General features: G+C 35.2%; 1 protein-coding gene across 3 annotated transcripts in view; it reads right to left on the reverse strand.

The window, feature by feature from the left end:
• Window positions 1–8,096: 8,096 nt before the first annotated feature.
• NDFIP2 (Nedd4 family interacting protein 2) overlaps window positions 8,097–20,685 on the reverse strand; it is a 75,982-nt gene continuing 63,393 nt past the window's right edge. The window contains exons 6-8 of one of the 3 annotated variants that reach the window (XM_037010306.2): window positions 16,978–17,044; window positions 14,322–14,427; window positions 8,176–9,610 (exon numbers count right to left, since the gene is read on the reverse strand). In XM_037010306.2, the coding sequence (XP_036866201.1) occupies window positions 14,324–14,427; window positions 16,978–17,044 (171 nt within the window). In that variant the 3' untranslated portion in view covers window positions 8,176–9,610; window positions 14,322–14,323. Of the gene's footprint in view, window positions 9,611–13,314; window positions 14,057–14,321; window positions 14,428–16,977; window positions 17,045–20,685 lie in introns of those variants that run through there. The other 2 variants (XM_073212459.1, XM_073212460.1) reach the window with 2 other exon arrangements.

Here is a 20,685-nt window from a genome sequence, read left to right on the forward strand (position 1 = left end):
CACCGTATGGCCCAGAGCACTGGGTGGAGCTCTTTATATGGAGTCAATAACAACATATTGTCCACATGTGTGTAGTGAGCTAGCCGGCCAGGGCCAGGTGAGAATCCTGGCCATAGAAACCTTCAATTTATCCACAATAATGTTTAGGGTTTTTAGCTGCACTTAGTGGGAGGAGTAGAACAAGTATGACTACTCCATCTTCCTTTTTACCAGTCTTACTTTACATGGAACAAAATTTGAAGAAACTGTACCATTAGGAGAGGACCACATTTTCATCCAGACTCCATTTAACTTTAAGCCCAAATATTTTGCTTCCTAATCAGTTCTGACAAAATACATTGAAGTCCATCCTAAGTTGAGGGAATCCCCTGGTTTGGCCATATTTACAGGGGTGTACAGTGTATTAAAGATGCCAATAGTTGTCCTGTTTCTATACCAGAATCTGCCCCTCCCATGGCTCCAGATATAACAGAGCTGTCCCTGCCCTCTCTGCAGTGTCAGGCGGTGCTATGTGTGAGTATCATCCATCAACAGAATCCAGGGTACCTGGGAAAGAGACATGAATTCCACTCCTGGGACTGGAGACCGGGACTTGGGAATCGGGCAGATGGACCATCGCAAGGCAGTGCCGGCCTGCGGCTGGCTTCCCTGGGCAGGACCACAGCAGTGGCCCTGGGGAACAGAACATAGCTGCAACTCCTGGGAGCTGCCGGCTCCCCCAAGGAAGAAGAGAAGCTGAGCAGAGCACACCCAGGTATTTACATTCCAAATTTACCCACCACATAAATTACTCCCCTGAGGAAGAGCTAATAAAGAGGTGAAGGGAGGTCAGGAATTACTCTACAAGGAAGAAACATCCAAAGTAGTGGAGAACAATCCCTGCCCCATACCCCTTCCAAAAGCAAAGTAAATCTTCTTTAAAAAAATTCTAATCCACAACTTTAAGATATTAGCATTATTGGACACATTTTCTTCGAATTTGAGGACCTAGACATGTAAATAGATGGCTGGAGTTAATACACAGGATGTCTTGCCAATGGGTTTCAGCACCAGGCAAGTTCGCTATGGATTCGATGTGACCAAAGAAAATGACAGCAAAATGTTCTTTTGGGTGAAAGGGTTTATTACCCCGCTTGTTCTCCCGGCGGTAGGTCTAGCACTAGCACCTCTGCCTCCGCCCAGAGCACTGGGCCGAGCTCTCTATATAGCGCAATAATAGCTTATTGCCTAAAGGTGTGGAAGCGGTAGCCTAGCAACAGGCCAGTGACATCATCAGGTGGTCTAAGTTCAGTGAGGATCCTGGTCATAGGAACCCCAACTCCCCACAGACTCAGATTCCAACTAATTTATCTTCCTGAATATTTTATATTTGGCCTTTATTCTTGACTTCAGACAATGAGGAACTAGGTTTATGTCAGCAAAGAAATGGTGAAAGAGGGAGAAGGGGAAAAAGGTAGGAAGGGCAGGAGGGGAGGAAGGTAAGAACAAAGAAAAGAAGGAAGAGGAAAGGAAGGAAAGAGGCCATCACTGTAAACAAGCAGGTGTAAACAGTCTCAGACTTTTTACACATCTCCCTTCATTCTGCCTCCAAGAGTTCAGAGAGGAGACAATTTGAGAACTGAAACCCCTGGCAAGATTTATCCCTATAGGACTTTTTCACAGTTTCCTTCTTTAACTCTTCCGTGAGCAAAAATTAGTTTTGTCCAAGGAATAGAGTTTGGTGTGTGTAAATAGGTATTTCAAGCTAACATTGAGCAGAAGGGTGAAGCACAGCTGAGATCTGTAGTAATCATTGCAAATGCTTTATATGGAAGTGTCTGTGCAAAGCTCCTGGTGTGGACAAACAGTGAATCTGAGTCATTTACCCCACAACTTGACCAGAGGGCAAAACTCAGGGCAGGTGGGAGAGGAGACTGTGGGTGTTCTTTGGGCCTCTATACGCAACAGTCTTTATCTAGAACCCTTCTTGGCTCAAAAGAAGAATCAGACGTAGTTTCATTTCTGAAAACAAAACCCAAGATGGTGCATACTGGAGCTGGGTCACTGAAAAAGAGAGTGCCTCTTTCCCTTGGCTATTCTCATTTCTTGCTTTGCCAAACAGAGATTTGAAAATGGCACCTGCTTCTCTTGACAAAGTTTTGTTGATAAACAGTGTGGATAGACATTGAATGACCTTTGAGACAGCAATTGAATTATACCTGCTGACATTAGACTAAGCCCATTTCTACAAGCAATTGTTGGGGCGTTAGTCACTCTGTGGGACTCCCAAGTGGAAAATGAAGAGAATGAAGGGGGTGAGAGTGAAGCAGATAAAAACCCACTGCTTAGATACTGTTGCTCTAGTAAGTTGACTGACAAGCAATAAACTAAGTACAAGGAGCTTAGATGGCCAGTAACCCCATGGGAGGGTAAAACTTGTGATTCCTTTCTCATGTTGGCAGCTTCTGATGGTCTGAACAGCCATCCTGTCAATTTTGAGGAAACGGATGGTTATGCCTGTGCGTCAGTTTGGATTGCGCTTAAATATCAGTAACAATCTAACAGTAGCAAAGCAATCATTTTTCTCATAGAGCAAAAAGTTGGAAGGTAGGCAGGTCCAGGGCTGGTGCAGAGCTCTGCCGAGTCAGCGAAGTCCAGGGTCCTCCTTCCTGACCACTCTCCTCCATGTCAGCGGTTGCTCAGTGGCACAAGACAGCCGCTTCGGCTCCAGATACCACCCTAGAACTCAAGGCAGGAAGAATTTGAGAAGAGGAAAGAAAGGGTTCTAAATGTCAATTAGTTTACCCAAGGAACAGTGACTACCCCATCCTGGGAGCAATTTTTGGTCCTGAAACAAGAGAAATCATATTCATCTTCCTAAATCCACCCAGGCTGGATAGTCTTATTAATCCCCAGCCCTTTCCTCCTAATAACCTGATTCCAGACAACTTCTCACCAAAATGAAACACTAAGATCATAAGGCAGGGTATCAGACCCTGGAATAGCCCAGCCCCCAGAGGCCTTGAAGCCACAAGTTACCCTTCATATTGAGAAAAGACCAAGGAAATAAACTTTGCTTACTCAGGAGAAATAAACTACATTTGCCAGAAGAAATAGCACTCTCCTCTCAGAGTTGTCTGCAGAATGCACAGAAAAGACACATTGTCTCAGAGACTGTCCCTGGGATCATCTTACCTTTGTCTGAAGCCAGGAGCTGCCATCACAGAACACAGGGTCACCCTAATAAAAAATGTATATCTAGAGTACATAATAAATAGTTAACAGTTGTTACTTTTAGGGAGGGGGAAGGAGTTGGGAGACATGTGAAAAGGAGATATCACAATTTATTCTATATACTTCTTATACCAATGTATTTGGAAAAATAAATCGAGGATCATAAACCCATAAGAGAAAAGCTGGTAAAAGTAATTTATCCTGGAATCAGAAACAACCTGCTCACCAACTTATTTTCTGATCACTTCACAGTTGGGATTTGTGCACTGGCTCCCTGAGCAAGGGCAGTAAGTCACCAATTACAGCATTCCCCCACTGCCTGAAAGTAGAGCGTTCCTTCGAAATCTTTTGTAAGCCCAAATGGCATAAAGTGAAAAAGTAATTACTACTGATATATATGGAAACATTTTTTAGCATTCCCAGACCCCCAAAATAATCTCTTAGGCTTATCTAATACCTTAGTGCAGATCTTGCTAATGGATGCACAATATAAATTGACATTAAAGCACAGATACGCACACTGCGCACAGCTTTGGGGGCTTGATGCCGAGCTACTGAGTATGGTTCCCCGGGAAGAAGCTAGGTGGCGCTACTCCTGATGTTGTGGGTATGCACTGGCCCCCAAACACAGCTTGCTGCAAAACAAATGCTAAACGGTTATTTTCACTTTTTGACTCTTCTCATAAAAGCAAAAAACCTCGGATTTCTTTCAGTTAGCGAAAACAGGTGCTAATGAAATAGGTCTTTCGTAAAGGCAAATTGGCATAACTTGTACTTTTGAGAAGCTGGGGAATGCCTGTATGAAGTAACATCATCTCATCAATTTTCAGTGAAATTCTGGAGGGAGCAGCTTCGGGGACCTCCACGTTTGGCTTGGAGAGATCCATGTGAGCGTCCTCTCTCCCTGCCAGCTGGAATACTTTATTGCTTGGCAAACAGTGTAATTCCCTTACCCTCTTCGCTTGACTGTATCCCATAAAATGGTCATTTAAGCAACTTCTGCTTTAATTCTACTTGCTGCAGAGAAGATATAGGAGCCAACTCTAGTTCGACATTATCCTATTATTATCACCCTTTTCGAAGGGATGGCACATGCAATGCTCATATCAGGCAAGACATCTCAATTCTGGAGTCATCTACTAACACTAGCAGGCAGCCTGGGCAGGAAACACTGAGCAAAGATGTAATAACGCCTCCCTTTCCCCTCCATAAACCCCACCGAATCCTCAGGTACATACGCTTCCCAATAATCAGGTGAGGAAACTAAGGCTTTGGTTAAGCAAATTACCTGAATTTGCATGAGAGTTGATATTTGAATCTGGGGATAATCTGGCTCTAAAACCCAGTCTTTCTGTTACACAAAACTGCCTCTCAATAATCCAGACTTCTCAAGGAAAGAAGGGAAGATGCTAGTGGAAAGTTAGTCTATTTTGAGTCAAGAAACATCAACTGTGGTACTTAATCCAACTCTGCTCCCTTTACAGGATTCTGGGGCAAACGGCCACCCTCTCAGCACCATCCCGCTGCTCCCACGCTGCCCTGAGGATGCAGCCCTGCAGAGCCGTTTGTGTGTATAAAGGCATCCCAACCAGGACACTCCCAGGTCATAAAGCAACAACTCAAGAAATGGTCATTAACCTTTTAAGATCTGGTTTATGTGTCTTTTCCTTTCCCTGCAATTAGTCTGATACATTAATCCAAACACTTTTTAACTTTCTATCAATGTGTATACAAGGAGCTAGATAGACTCTACTACTAGACCAAAACCCCAGAACTTCCAACTATGAGAAGGAAATGTGCTGTCATGGGGCATATATATCAGATCCTCTGGAAAACTAAGGGTGGAATGTTAATTACCCCCAAACTCCCAGTTGATTATAATGCACCGTATTGAATAACAATCACAGCTCTAAAGCGAGGTCTTAAGAATTAATCAAGAATTCATCCTTGGGAGATCCCACAGGATTAGGGAAATGTAAGATTCAGGTGTCTTTTAAAAGTTCTTAACTCTCAATGAACTGATGCTACATGTTTTCTATACATGCTGATTTAAAAAGTCTCGAGTTACGAAGTGCTAATTCACTTATTCCATCACCACCTATTACATCAGGTTAAGTGGTCACAAGTGCTTGCTAGCAATAAAGAGTCGTTAGGCATTATTTCTGAGTAAAATGGGAATTAAAATTTTAGAGCCCAAATTGCGTAAATTACTATGCAGGAATCCATATGGCTGAGAAACTAAGTTTGATGGAAGAGGAATAATAAATCTTATTTCCACACTAGGGATTTACTTACAAAAACTTCTTATACCTCTGAATAGTTCATACTGTCCAACACGGTTATTTGTTACTTTCATGTTCTGAGAGCAGAGGCTGCCCTCCACGTGTCTTCTAAGCTTGGACAAACCTTTGCTTTCCTGGCTGATCTTGCTTCTGAGCAAGCTAAAAGAAGAAATTACACTTTAAAGGACAGCCTATACCCTTTCCTCATGTCACTGAATGTAAAATGTTAATTAAAACAAATAAATGCAATAGGAGTGGGAAAATTAATAAAGTGATTCTTTTTGCAACCCTGAGAAATAAGAAAACCACCTCTAGGATCTATGAACAGGAAATGTGAGACTTTGGCTTGCTGTAACCTCAACTGCTAAAGGGGCAATACCCCTTCTCTCTTTTCTATCTAACTACTGGATGTATTTAATGGCTTACATGAAAATCAAATAGGTTTTTAAAAGCTTGGGGCTCAATCTGTTAAAACAAAATTTAAAAAATGAAAGCTAAGCTGAAAACATCAAGAAAAGTTAAAACAAGCATAAATGCTGAGTTCAAAATAAACATTTTCACTGTAACTTTTATGAAGTATGGAATGAGCTTTTTGGTTTTTCTATAACTTGAGAGGTTTTGTACTTTAGATTGTATGTCTCAAATAAGAATACAGGCACATAAGCAGGTCTGACCTATGGTGACCACTGATCTTTTTCAAAGTAGAAAAGAACATAGGTTATTTTCATAAAGCTGGTATTTTTGCATTAAAATTAAACTGCAATCCATCTCCTAACATACAAAATACTGTGACAAGTCAAATGATGTTCTACATTCCAACTGAATTCCATGCCATTTGTATTCATCTTAAATAGGATTTACCATATAAACATGTGTGAGGCCAAGGTGGCAATATACTGTGAATCCTAAGCTGATTTTCAAAAGGATGCATCACAGGTTCACATTTCCACATCTACAGAACTTTATTAGCAGGTAAAACACGTCAGCATGTTTTATTTAAGGGCAAGGACATTCATATAGTAACAAATGGCACACTGTCATTCAACAGTTGAACTTTATCAACAATGATTTTTAAAATACACTACTTCAAATAATTATTTGAAAAATTAACTAATAAGCAATTAAAATAACATTTAACAGCAATTTTAAAAGCTCACTGTTTACTATTTACCATAAGCTGGAATAATTCCAATACAACTTCTATTTTTTAAAAAAAGGATACTATACATGTTCTACAGGCCAAACAAGTGGTCAGCTAGGAAAAGCCATTGACAGTGATCACTGGCTCCTGCCTCAATACTCCAGTTCCTTCTCTCAAAGAACAATGAGTTTAGGCAGTCATTTCCCAGTACAGCGTACAGTTATATAAAGAGAGCGACCATATAACTTATCCTCCAAATTAGGGCACTTTTGAGAGAGGAGGCACTATTTTAAGCTGAGAAAACAGGAATAACCAGAACTGTTCTGAGCAAGCTCAGGATATATGTCACTCTGGTTAAATACAGCATCAGATACACTACATTACTTTTGTGCTTTTGGAGCCAGTATAGGCCAGTTGAAAATAATGTTAGATGAAGGAATTTTTCTCCAATTGGACTTTTTGGACTCCCATTACTTCCTGTTAGGACAGATTTTGCTGGAAATACTAGTGACTACTGTCTTAACAGGTTAAAATTTATGAATAACCTTACCTGGGATATTATAGACTCAAAAAGCTAGAGATTACTATATTTTCTATTAAACAGAGATTTTCATTTTAACCAAGTGTAATAGGATTTGTCTTTTTAAATTTCTAAAATCCTGACCACACTATATAGAAAAATGTATTTTTGCCTTGTTTACTCCATAAGTAGACTATCCTGGCCATAAATAGCTTATTCAAATGTAATAGAAATGATTTAATAAAGTTTTGCATTAACCTCCAAGCCCTAGCTCACATTCATTCACAATATTTAGACACAATAACAAAGATTTTGATTTTCGATCTTTAAGGCAGAGTGCAGATGATTAACTGTCCTCCAGACACCACAGCAGCTGTTCTATCCAAACACATAGTAAATGAAGAGAGGTATGCAGGAACTGACAAATCTGTAAGGAAATTTTAAGTTTTTAAAAATAATATGATTCCCCTGATGAATGATGAGAATTAAGGCTACCATTGAACTGTACATGTACCTATTATGGAATACTTGATAACATGCACAAATCAAAACAAAAAAGTGAAATTTTTGATGGTGCTTGAAAGTGACATATTAATATAAATGCCACAAAAACTAAAGTGACATTTTAATAAACTGATGTGTGATAGCTGATCTAGTAATTTTAAATCACCATGTACATAGCTTAATTTCATTTAAAAATTATAAAGAACAAAGTATAGGCCTATTGGAAATTAATATGAGATAAAAAAAGAGATCTAGGATGAGTTTACATTTCTTAAAAGCACATGCTAACTTTATCTCCAGGGAACTAAATTAAATTTTGTTTTCTTTAACCCATCCTATTGTTTTACTTCAAGGATGTAACAGTTATTTTAATCAACAATAAAATTTCTAAGCAGGGAGGAGAATGAATGAGGGAAAACAAAAATGGGAGGCTCAATTAGCAAAACAAAACTTGCATGTTTTATTTATCGAAGACAATGAAATAAATCAGAAAATACACATAAATACAAAAGAAGTTATAAAGCATAATAAATTTTATTTTCAGAAGTGGAAAAATGTCCCTGCATAATTTTAGATGTGTATTTTAGTAGTAGTCAGTGTCTAATAATGAACAAGCCATCACTTTTATATGTTCTACATAGCCATATTAAATGATTCTTAAGTTTAAAAGATATAATTCCCACCATTTTTTAATGTTGGCATTCAAAAGCAAAGATATAACTGAAAAGAAACAGATGAGACATAAAATGATTTGCACAATGTAGCTTATGTAGATTCCAGTTGTATTTAATAAATGGTCAAATACACACACTCTCCCAACATACACACACACCCACACCCCTACTCTATGCCACAGACACATTCCCCTAACTTGAAAACAGGTATTTCACACATCTCAAGTCAGCATATGATTTTTACAAGTTAATCCTACAATCATAAAGGAGCTATATTAATAGTACAAGTTTTTACCTGCTAAGTTTAACTAACTAAACATCTAAAGAAAAAATTATTACAATGATATTGGAAGATACTTTTGTTTTTTTTAAAAGACAAATGCAAATATTCAGAAAATTAATTTTCAGAAATGTCTTAAATGAAATAAATATAATACCTAATACAATCTCTTTCTGCAAGAATCTTTATGATGGGCAATACTAAAAAACCAAACTTCTCCTTTGAGAATCTCTAAAACTCGCATTTCCTTAAAAAAAAAATTTTCTTATAAAGGATGTGTGGAATACCCACATTTTCTTAAAATTTGTCCTAAAACAAACTATCTTTAACACCCAAATTGTCTCTATATATTAAGTTCACTTAATTTTAAATTAATGAAAAGATATCCAGATACAATTTCTAAGAAAACAATGCAGAAAGTAATTTATGTGCAGTTATTTACAGAAGTTTTGCTAAATAATGATGTAAATATCAGGTTCAAAAATCTGACAAAGCCTTTCTAATAATCAGCACTGCAGGTTTCAAGAAAACATATATAACAAAAGAGTCATGTGGAGAGTTATTTGATGAATCTCAGAGCCAGAAACTAAAGCATCTGACATGGTTAATAATTTCATTTTTATTATACTAAATGTCAGGTCAGAAGTCAATGGCATTTACAAGCTGGAAGACTGTTTATCACTCAACTCTTTCAATGATATAAAACACTGATTAACCAAATGGACTTTACTGCTACTTTATGGTTTCCTTCAAGTATATGCAAATCTTTTAAATGGGCACTTATGTAAATATGCAAAACAAATGAGATATAAATATCTAGAGAATGAACAGAAATGGCTTTTAAGCATAAACCACTCCGTCATTCAATTCTGAAGCTCTATCTTCTCTTCACCAATTTGTCTTCTGCTTTTAGTAGTCTTCTGTTAAAGTTGTAAGTTTACAGAGGATCTGGAGATTTCACATTGGCATAAGAAAGGAATGTCTGGTCAATGCAGCCTAGGAACAAAGAAAGAAACAGTCTTAAAATGTACTAAGTTGCAATATTCTAAATGATAGCACAGTAAAAATCCACAGTATAGCAGTATTTCATCAGTATATATAGTGGTCTTTTGATAAAGATGCCATAAAGTATCATGTATTAGAATAAAAGTTTAAGCTTCTGAAGGAGATCAGCTAGAAAATATTAACATTAGATTTTAGACTCTTGAAAATACAAACAAGAATACTTACAGTAACCCTGAAACATTTTGTACTTGTAGTTACATACAAAAGTGTTTTAGTAGACATTTTGTTTATGTAGTTCAAATACTTTAAAAGTATATATGTATTTTTAAATACTGTTTTGGATTCCACTAAAGAGGAACATTTAGAGGGAAAAGATATTTGCAAATTATATATCTGATAAGGGGTTAATATCCAAAATACAAAGAACTCATACAACTTAATGAAAAAACAATTTAAAAAATGGGCAGAGGATCTAATTAGACATTTTCTTAAAGACATAGAGATGGCCAGAGGCACTGAAAAGATGCTCACCACCACTAATCATCAGGGAAATGCAAATCAAAACTACAATGAGATATCACCTATCTGTCAGAATGGCTATTATTAACAAGACAAGAAACATCATGTGGTTGGCAATGACATGGAGAAAAAGGAATCCTTGTGTACTGTTGGTGGGATTGTAAATTGGTACAACCATTGTAAAAAACATTATGGAGGTTCCTCAAAAAATGAAAAATAGAATTACCATTTGATCCAGCATTTCCATTTCTGGGTATTTATCCAAAGAAAAAAGAAAACACTGATTTGAAAAGATATACACACCCACATATTCATGGAAGCATTACTTGCAATAGCCAATATATGGAAACGATTAAGTATCTGTTGATAGATGAATGGATAAAGAAGATGTAGTACATTTATAAAGTGGAATACTACTTAGCCAAAAAATAATGAAATCTTGCCGTATGCAAATGGATAGACCTTGAAGGTATTATACTAAGCGAAGTAAATTAGACTAAGAAAAATACCATGTGATTTTACTCATAGGTTGAATCTAAAAACCAAAACAAACAAAATCCAGACTCAGAGTTACAGAGAACAGAGGGATGGTTACAAGACGGGAAAGGAATGGGTAGGGACAAAGAAGGTGAAGGGGATCAAGAGGTACAAATTTTCAGTTATAAAGTAAGTCATGGGGATGTAATGTACAGCATGCAGAATACAGTCAATAATACAGTTGACCCTTGAACAGCATGGGTTTGAACTGTAAGGATTTATATGTGGATTTTATTAAGGTATTATTGATACACACTCTTATAAAGGTTTCACATGAAAAACAATGTGATTACTACATTCAGCCATATTATCGAGTTCCCCCCCCCATATCCCATGTCACTGTCCATCAGTGTAAGATGCCACAGAGTCACTATTTGCCTTCTCTGTGTTCAGTTTTGCTTCATTGTTATACTCCACAAATGAGGGAAATCATTTGGTACTTGTCTTTCTCCACCTGGCTTATTTCACTGAACACAATATCCTCCAGCTCCATCCATGTTGTTGCAAATTGTAGATTTCTTTCTCATGGCTGAATAATATTCCATTATACATATATACCACATCTTTATCCATTCATCTACTGATGGACACTTAGGTTGCCTCCATATCTTGGCTATTGTAAATAATGCTGCAATAAACATAGGAGCACATACGTCTTTTTGAATCTGAGAAGTTGTATCCCTTGGGAATATTCCAAGGAGTGGGATTCCGGGGTCAAATGGTATTTCTATTTTGAGTTTTTTGAGGAACCTCCATATTGCTTTCCACAATGGTTAAACTAGCTTACATTCCCACCAGCAGTGTAGGAGGGTTCCCCTGTCTCCACATCCTTGCCAGCATTTGTTGTTCTTAGTCTTTTCGATGCTGGTCATCCTTACTGGTGTGAGGTGATAACTCACTGTGGTTTTAATTTACATTTCCCTGATAAATAGTGATGTGGAACATCTTTTCATGTGCCTGTTGGCCATCTGAATTTCTTTTTTAGAGAATTATCTGTTCATATCCTCCACCCATTTTTTAATTGGGTTATTTGCTCTTTGAGTGTTGAGGCATATGAGTTCTTTATATATTTTGGGTGTTAACCCCTTGTTGGATATATCATTTACAAATATATTCTCCCACACTGTAGGATGCCTTTTTGTTCTGCTGTTGGTGTCCTTTGCCATACAGAAGCTTTTAGTTTGCTGTAGTCCCATGTGTTTATTTTTGCTTTTGTTTCCCTTGCTTGAGGAGATGCGTTCAGGAAAAAGGTGCTCATGTTTATTTATATTCAGGAGATTTTTGCCTATGTTGTCTTCCAAGAATTTTATGGTTTCATGACTTACGTTCAGGTCTTTGATCCATTTTGAGTTTACTTTTGTGTATGGGGTTAGACAATAATCCAGTTTCATTCTCTTGCATGTGGCTGTCCACTTTTACCAACACCAGTTGTTGAAGAGGCTGTCATTTCCCCATTGTATGTCCATGGCTCCTTTATCATATATTAATTGACCATACATGCTTGGGTTTATATCTCTATGTGGATTTTTTTCAACAAAATTGGTGGAAAGTTTTTTGGATATTTGTGACAATTTGAACTTTCTTTTCTCCAGCTCACTTTATTGTATTAACTTTGTGTGGTAATAGACAGCAAGTATATTTATTATGGTAATCAGTTTGCCAAGTATACAAATGTCAAATCACTATGTTGTACACATGAAACTAATCAAATGCTGTAGGTCAATTATACTTTAATAAAAAGAGTATAAAGAGATATGAAGTCTCTTCATATGAAGATACTAATAGCTGCACAATTAATAAATGCTATTTTACATACACAGCCTCCAGAAACTGACTGGGTAACTAGTAAGAAAAACTCTACTCATTTCTTTTTTTTTTGAGAGGGCATCTCTCATATTTATTGATCAAATGGTTGTTAACAACAATACAACAATAAAATTCTGTATAGGGGACTTAATGCACAATCATTAATCAACCCCAAGCCTAATTCTCAACAGTCTCCAATCTTCTGAAGCATAACGAACAAGTTCTTACATAGTGAATAAGTTCTTACATGGTGAACAGCGCAAGGGCAGTCATATCACAGAAACTTTCGGTTTTGATCACGCATCATGAACTATGAACAATCAGGCCAAATATGATTATTCGTTTGATTTTTATACTTGATTTATATGTGAATCCCACATTTCTTCCTTATTATTATTAATAAAATGCTGAAGTGGTAGGTAGATGCAAGATAAAGGTAGAAAACATAGTTTAGTGCTATTAAGAGGGCAAATGTAGATGATCAGGTGTGTGCCTATAGACCAAGTATTAATCCAAGCTAGACAAGGGCAACAAAACATCCACGGATGCAGAAGATTTCTCTCAAAACAGGGGTGGTGAGGTTCTAAGCCTCACCTCTGTTGATTCCCAATTTCTCACCTGATGGTCCCCCTGCAACTGTGCCTGTCTTAGGTTGTTCCTCACTTGAGGAATCTTACCCGTCTCTGGCTAACCAGTCATCTTCCGGGGCCATACAGGGAAATGTAAAGTTGGTAAGTGAGAGAGAAGCAATATTGTTTGAAAAGGTTAGCTTTTTACTTCTTTGCAGATTTATGCCCTGTGGCTTCTATGCCCAGCATTTGTCTTGAGGTAGCTTTACCACTTGGAAGAATTATGATACTCAGTAATTTCGATATGAGGCACGAATTCTACTTAAGTGTTGTAATTAGGAAGGAAGAAGAAAAGCTATAGAAGTAGCAGACAGAAGAAAACATGGGAAGATTGATTATTTCTTTGACATATCTTCTTGTAGAGTAACTTCAGCATGTATAGGTTTTAAACTACTAATTAAATTGCGTACACACATTAACATAATAGGAATACAGCTACATAACCAAAGCAGACCTACAATTACCAGGCATATCCAGTGAAACCAAGAAAACCAGTTAGGCACTCTAGGCATTTGTGAAAACTTATCAATGATATGATGGATATTGTCTAACTGAATTTGAATAGTTTGAGAAAAATCAGACAAATTAAAACAACACATTCCTGGGAACTGTTCACATCCCTACTCATTTCTTTATAGTACCATTTATTCAACTTACAGCCTTCTCTGTGGATACAAACTAGCATACATTAAGAAAACAATTAGCAGAACTCCTGTCTGCTTCACACAACTTTTATTCCTTGATCCAGTTTGTTTATAAGTTCAGTGCACAGCAAATTGCTTTCTGAACACAAATTTGTTTTTTGGTGTTTTTTACCAGATGTCAACGTGGATTTTACATTGTTTTATGCAAAATGCCTATCCCTTCTAGGTAAGAGCTTTGTCATTAACTTGTTTTTCAAGCCTTCTGATTTTGTGCTGGTGGTACTTTATATCCTGTGGTCAATCTTTTAAAAAAAAGTTTTAAATATCTGATTTAAATTTTCAGTTTATTTTATATTAAAAAAATTAAAACTCACGAACAATTTTAAAAAATCTAAGTTATCTTAAAAATTCACAAATTTCAATTAGTTGACTGCTAACAGTATGAAAATATACTAGGTATGCTAAATTTGAGTGAACAACACAAGTACACATTAGGCATCTAATATGCACCTGGTCAACTTGAATATATAAAGGAGTAAACATCATTAGTATATTAATATTTCTTACCTCTATAATAAGAAGAAGTATCTTGTTCTACGAGCAGCTGCCATACTTTCAGACATATTTCTGACTTTTAAATAATTAACAAATCCTCTGAAGAAAAGAAGCAGGCCTGAGAAGGTTGAAATAATAAATATATTATGTTCTTATAACAGATAATTATAAACAAGACACTCAAGGATTAAGGAATTTAATCTGTAGTATTACATTCATTCTATACTCTATTTTACACTATAATGATAATTCCATCATGAGAAATTATAATAAAATTTTACTGACACTCAAAAATTATTTCAATGTTTTCAGCCTAGGTATATCTAATTAAGGTAAAAATAAAAGCAACTGCAGCCACAAAAATCCAGAACTACATAACAACATATATTTATGAAGCGATTTCTTTAAACAGCAAAGTTATCTAATGCATTTAAGCTGATTCAACTCATAAAAAAAACATTTTATATCAAACTTTTTAATTAATAAACTACCAAGGAAATTAAGACATACTGATATTCAAAAGAGAATATTTACATGTAATTGCTAACAACTGTGAGATAAAACCAATAAGCCTGTTTAGTAATACCAACTGCCCGTCACTTATGAAATCTCTATTGAAGACATGTGCATTAAGTAAATAATCTAAATTATTAGTTCCGATTTTCAAGTAATAATAAAAGACTAATTTATAATAAAAATTGAGATAAGAAGAATCAGGAAAGAAGACTTGGGAAGCAGCCACTCTAGTGATTTATTAAATGATCTGGGATATATCTTTCATCTATCTCTGTTCTCTGTAAAACAGTTTTTTTAAATAACAATCATTTACATTACAAATATATTTAATCATTAATAAAACAATGCCTGTGAAATGCTTCAAAGTTTCAGATGAAAAATATTAACTAAATATAAAAAGCAGTACCTTTACTAGTAAAGTCTTTGATACACTTAAGCATATAATTCTTAGGGAAACAGCTATTAAACTCCAGTACATTTTAACCAGGTACTAGTTGGGGGCAAAAAACAAAAACACCAGGTATGTATGCATGCAACTTCCCTCACCAGGAGGAAAACCCTGGCAATTTAAAATACAAAGTTCCAAAATAAATTTGTTCCCCTCCCCCAAGACAGTAATTGAAGCATCCGGAAAAAGCAGCATAGTTGTAATAAATAAGACAGGAAAGATAGAAGAGATACACAAATAATAACTTTAAAAACTGGTAGAAATTTCAGCGAAATCTGATCCCATCTGCTTCGCACATCCTCACTTCTTCCATTTGTGATTCCCATTCTGAATTCCACCCTCATGCCCTTCCAGATGCTGTTTAAAGAAATGGTATTGTGATCCAAATGTAGAAGTCGCTACTGAAAATGTAAACTAAAACTTGTAAAATACCTTCTTTTGTCTACCAAGCTGCTGTTTCTAAGACACATTTTGTTCTGCTCAGAAATTTACTAAAATTAGCCAGTTCATATCAACAAACCAATTACCAGCAGCTATTGTTTCTCAGTGCTCTATAATGTGCTCAACATTCTCTGAGTATATATGAGAGCAACCCTTCTATCACAGGTTAACTTTGCACATTCTCCCAAATGCTAGATTATGGCGCTGATGTGGTACTGGGGGTTGTCCTCTGCATTCCACTCTGCCCCACAGTTGTTTTCCTAAGATTTCTCAAACCCTTAATATTTAGAAACAAATAGACGTATTTAATATGCTTAAATGCTCATAAATTTTACACATTTTTTTCAGTTTTAAGTCAGAAACTCAGTAACAAGCACAGAATTTAGGCAGTCAAAACACAATGAACAATATAAAAAAACTACCTAAACCTTTGTGTGAGTCTGACCCCCTCACACAGTCATAACTATATAACTTCACTACAATTATTAGAGAAAGAATCCAAGATCTTTAGTGATCCTAACTGACCACAATGGATTTGCTTCCCAAAAGATCCTAAAGATCTAACAGAAACTTAAGGAGAACACTGCCACCTGCTGAAATGCTATTATTTTCTTGTACAATTATGGTACTAGAGAAATGTGAGCCTTTAAACCTAAGTAGAAACGAAATCTATTTTTCATGTCAGTAAATAAATTTGAAATGTGGATTATAGATAATGTGATTTTAAGATTAACTGAACTCTCATACATCTGAGCAAAAAAACACAAGAGAACAAAAATCAGAAATCCATAAAATTTATCAGTATTAATAAAAAGACATGCCTTATAAGAAAAAAACCCAACAGAAGTACTGTGATCATTAGGCATGAAGCCTTTCCTTATGTCTGGCTGATTAATGATTAATTCAGGGTATATATCATAAGTATAAAGAATGTTTCAATGATCCAAAAATAGGAAAATGGATAAGGCATACAATTATCTTCTCAAAATTATTTCAAGTTTTGTAATATTCAATTATTATTCAATCACTGACTTTTTAAGTTGACAAGCTCTGGATTTTAAATCAGATATCTAGAGTGCTTGTACAAAGAATTATCTGAATAGCTGAAATGATATAAATGTTGGATATGAGAATTTTACAGTAGAAAAATTATTCCCATGTAAGTTGCAACACAATGTATTTATATCTTACAATTTTAGGAAATATCAAAATTAAACTAAATGCAAATTAATTAAAACTGAAATGTACTAAGAATAAACTTACCAAGTACAAGAAATATCCACCAAAGCCAATATTGTCCATTGAAATATCCAGTAAAATAATCAGAAAACTATGGAGTGAACATAAATATATTAACCATATTCATGTACCTAAGTTTGAAAATCATAAACTAGCATCAGTTTCAGAGTGATTCACCTTAAATAATCTTTAGACTGAAAACAGCATAAAAAGAAAAATAAAAAAAATGACACATATATAATTGAGAAAATATTTTATACAATAGCAAACGAACTTATGTAGAATATTTTAAAAACAAAAGTCAGCTTCAAATTGCCTGTAACAAAGAAAAGTAACTGCTGTATATCTGAATCCCTCCGAGCCACAACTACCTTCCCAAACACATTATAGCAACTCACTCTTTACATATTAACACCAAAAGCCACATTAGTTTAATCTTATCAGATGGGGATGTTTGGCTGACTTCTAAAAAGAGTTTCTGACCTTCTGTACACCCCCTACTGTTAATCACTGCCAAAAATACTGGGCACATAAAGACCCCCAAGTCATTAGAGTTATTCTATTTTCAAACTAGATGCCCTAGTGTTTAGGACTCAACAGTGAACTGGGAACAACTAAGTCATTCTTGAAGTGGCATTTCAACAGCTCCTATTAGTGGCCATGATGGACAGTTTTATATTCTCTGCAAAATGGGAGTATGAACAGGCAGATGGAAGCAGGGTTTGATAACACTAGACACATGTATCTGGACATCATGATTTATTATTTTTTTAAGATTTTTAAGAAGCCAATCTAATTTTCTTCAGTTACTTCAGATAATTCTTCCCTATTACACTTTCGTACCTAAACAATGCTCTAAATGGTTTTTAAGTTTTTAATAAACCTACTCTAAAACTACTAAAAATTAACTTGTTTTATCTGTTTCCATTGATCTCCAAACTGAATCTGATTTGACTAAAAATTTTGTTAAGTGCAGATTTGTCCTCAAATCTGAAATTAATTTAAAGCTTTTATCTTCAAGTTTATAAGTAATTATTTCCAACTATTCACTGGCAATTTCCATAAAAGCTTAAATATCCCATAGCTTTCATAATAACAAAAATGCTTACAAATTGTAAATGATGTCACCACTGAGGAAGCATATCTACTAAAGATTATCTAAACCGTTTAAAGCCTTTTAAATATTTTCACAGGATTTACAATTAATAAATGAACAATGATCTAAATACACAGCTTAGAGTTTAAGAAATATCAAAGTACCATTACAGATGCAAAACCCATACTCCTAACACCTTCAAAATATGTACAATGAAGGAAGAACTAGAAAATTGGGAACATATAGCTTGTAAAATAGGACTGCACTACACTACTTTTTAATCAAGTAATTAATAATCAGAAGAAAAGACTTTCATACAGGTTTAGTGGCTATAACAAAAAAGAAATAAAGAACCAAAGCAATACACTGCTAACTTTCTAATTTTTAAATATATTTTATGATATAGTTAATACATATTACCTGGTAAGAGACCACCAGAAAATTAAGAACAAGTTATTAAGAACAACGTTGTTCTTCACCAAAAATATTCACCTAAAGATATTCTTTACTCCTGAATTGAAGTCAAAGAGAAAGACTCACTATGTAAAAAGGACAAACTAGTATGCTTTTGGGCCCACTACTGAGTTATCAAAAATGTTTTAAAAAACTAAAAATCATAGGGCTGAGCCAAGCTGTTGCTACTGTTTTAATAAGTAAATCAATCATGTGATTGGCCAATCAAAGGCCAGATTTTTGGAAAACAACAAGAATTTATCTGATTTTATTTTATTAAGATAACACCAGTATCATCCTATCTATTCTAAGACTTATTTTTTAATAAAACACATATGCATTTGTAAACAAGCAAAAAAGACATCAAAAGCCTTACATAAAAATAATATCAGAATCTTGGACTAAAGATATTTAACACTAAATTTGTGTTTCATAGTAACTCAGAAACAAAAAGAAAAGCAGCAATATATTTATAAATAACTTATCCTTAAATGAAAGGAATCACCAGGCTTTTAGGAGAAAAACCCTCCTCTCAGCACTGAATTCCAAGGGGAATTTACTGCTTGAAGCATTGTAATAAAAGTCAAAGTATGGTATCACGCAGGCAGTACAGAATTAGGAAAGCAGGCACTGAATTGAGACCAAGCTAGATTCTAATCTACATACAAACTGTGGGACACTGAGCAAGTTATTAGACTCTTCCTATCTATAGTTACATCATCAATAAAATGGCTGGATTGCAACCAGCATGAGTGACACAGAGTGAAAGAATCTAGCGTTTCTAATGAATTATTCCTCGAACATAGTAAGTACTTAATGAATGGCAGCTATTACCACTTCATACGGAAGATGTTTTAAAATCTTTTTTTATACCAATTCTCAATACACATTAAAGGTATAATGTTAACCTGAACTCAGTAAAGGTATTTTAAAGGAAGGTATACGGTCCTGGTAATCAAACTTGATATTAGAATACACTCAACAAAACTTTGAGAAACTCCGGTCCTTAAAATCCCCATCTTATCACATTAACTGGAGTTGAAAACTAGATTATCTAACCCTTTCTCAACCTGGAGTTCAATGAAGAATTAGCCCCTAATCCTCTAAAGGCATAGGTTGCATACAATGACTAAACTTCTTTTTCATGAATCTAAAATGATATTAGCAGTTTACCAACTTTAGGAACACTGAGAAAATAGTCTTCAAATCATTTTCTGTGTTCTATGACTTAGATGAGAAATCCCATTTTAATAATAGTAATTAATTCTATTACTAATATAACCAAGGTTGTACATATCTACCTCCAATTCTTTTGAGGTTTTCTCATAATAATTTCTGCAAAGGCAGGGATTGTCTCTATCTTTGCATGCTCCATGGCACCTAAATATTTATGCTAATGGTGGGAACCCACTTTAAATTTTTTGAAATGAAATTAGAGTAAGAATCTGCCAGGGGGCACTTCTTACAATGAATGGCTCAGATTTTGATTATCTTAGAAGCCAGTTCACAGTTCCAACCAAGAAACAACTGATTAATAATCAAAACCTATAAATTGATCTGAACTAACCTGTCTGATTAGATGACTAAAACCGTGAGAAGTAATAAAGTAAGTTTAAAAATCAATTTGATAATATAGGTTCATAATTAAAATGTCTGAAGCACTGATGACAAGCTAACATGTGTATATGATTGCACTGAATATTTTAGGAGGATTTTACTCATGCAATTAGAAAGCAATGTTTAAATATACAGAATTTGTAGAAATTACACATTTTATTAATTGTGTAATAGCATTTAAATATATGGGTAATTTTTAAGAAGACTTATTAAAATAATAAAGAAGCCACTCTTGATCATTCTCCTAGGCCCTACCATTAAAGAAACTAGGAAAATGGCTTTGTGAGAAGGGGCTAAGAGGGTCTTCTAGAGGCAAAGGTAAAGAAAGAGCTGGGGCAAGATCATGCTCACAAAACTGCTGTCTGTGAAGAGTTATAGAAAATTATTACTAGAAAAGTTGTTATGGGAGGAAGAAGAGGACTTAACTTTCCTTATGAATTATGAAATTATGAAATATATATTGTTTCATAAATGGTAAGAAGCAGGTTGAGGGTGATTTCTAGGAACAGGAAAATGAGAAGACCTAGAGGGAACATAAAGGAAAAAAGATGAGTTCTGACAGACAC

This window comes from Manis javanica, chromosome 9, assembly GCF_040802235.1.
Source record: "Manis javanica isolate MJ-LG chromosome 9, MJ_LKY, whole genome shotgun sequence".
Taxonomy (NCBI): domain Eukaryota; kingdom Metazoa; phylum Chordata; class Mammalia; order Pholidota; family Manidae; genus Manis; species Manis javanica.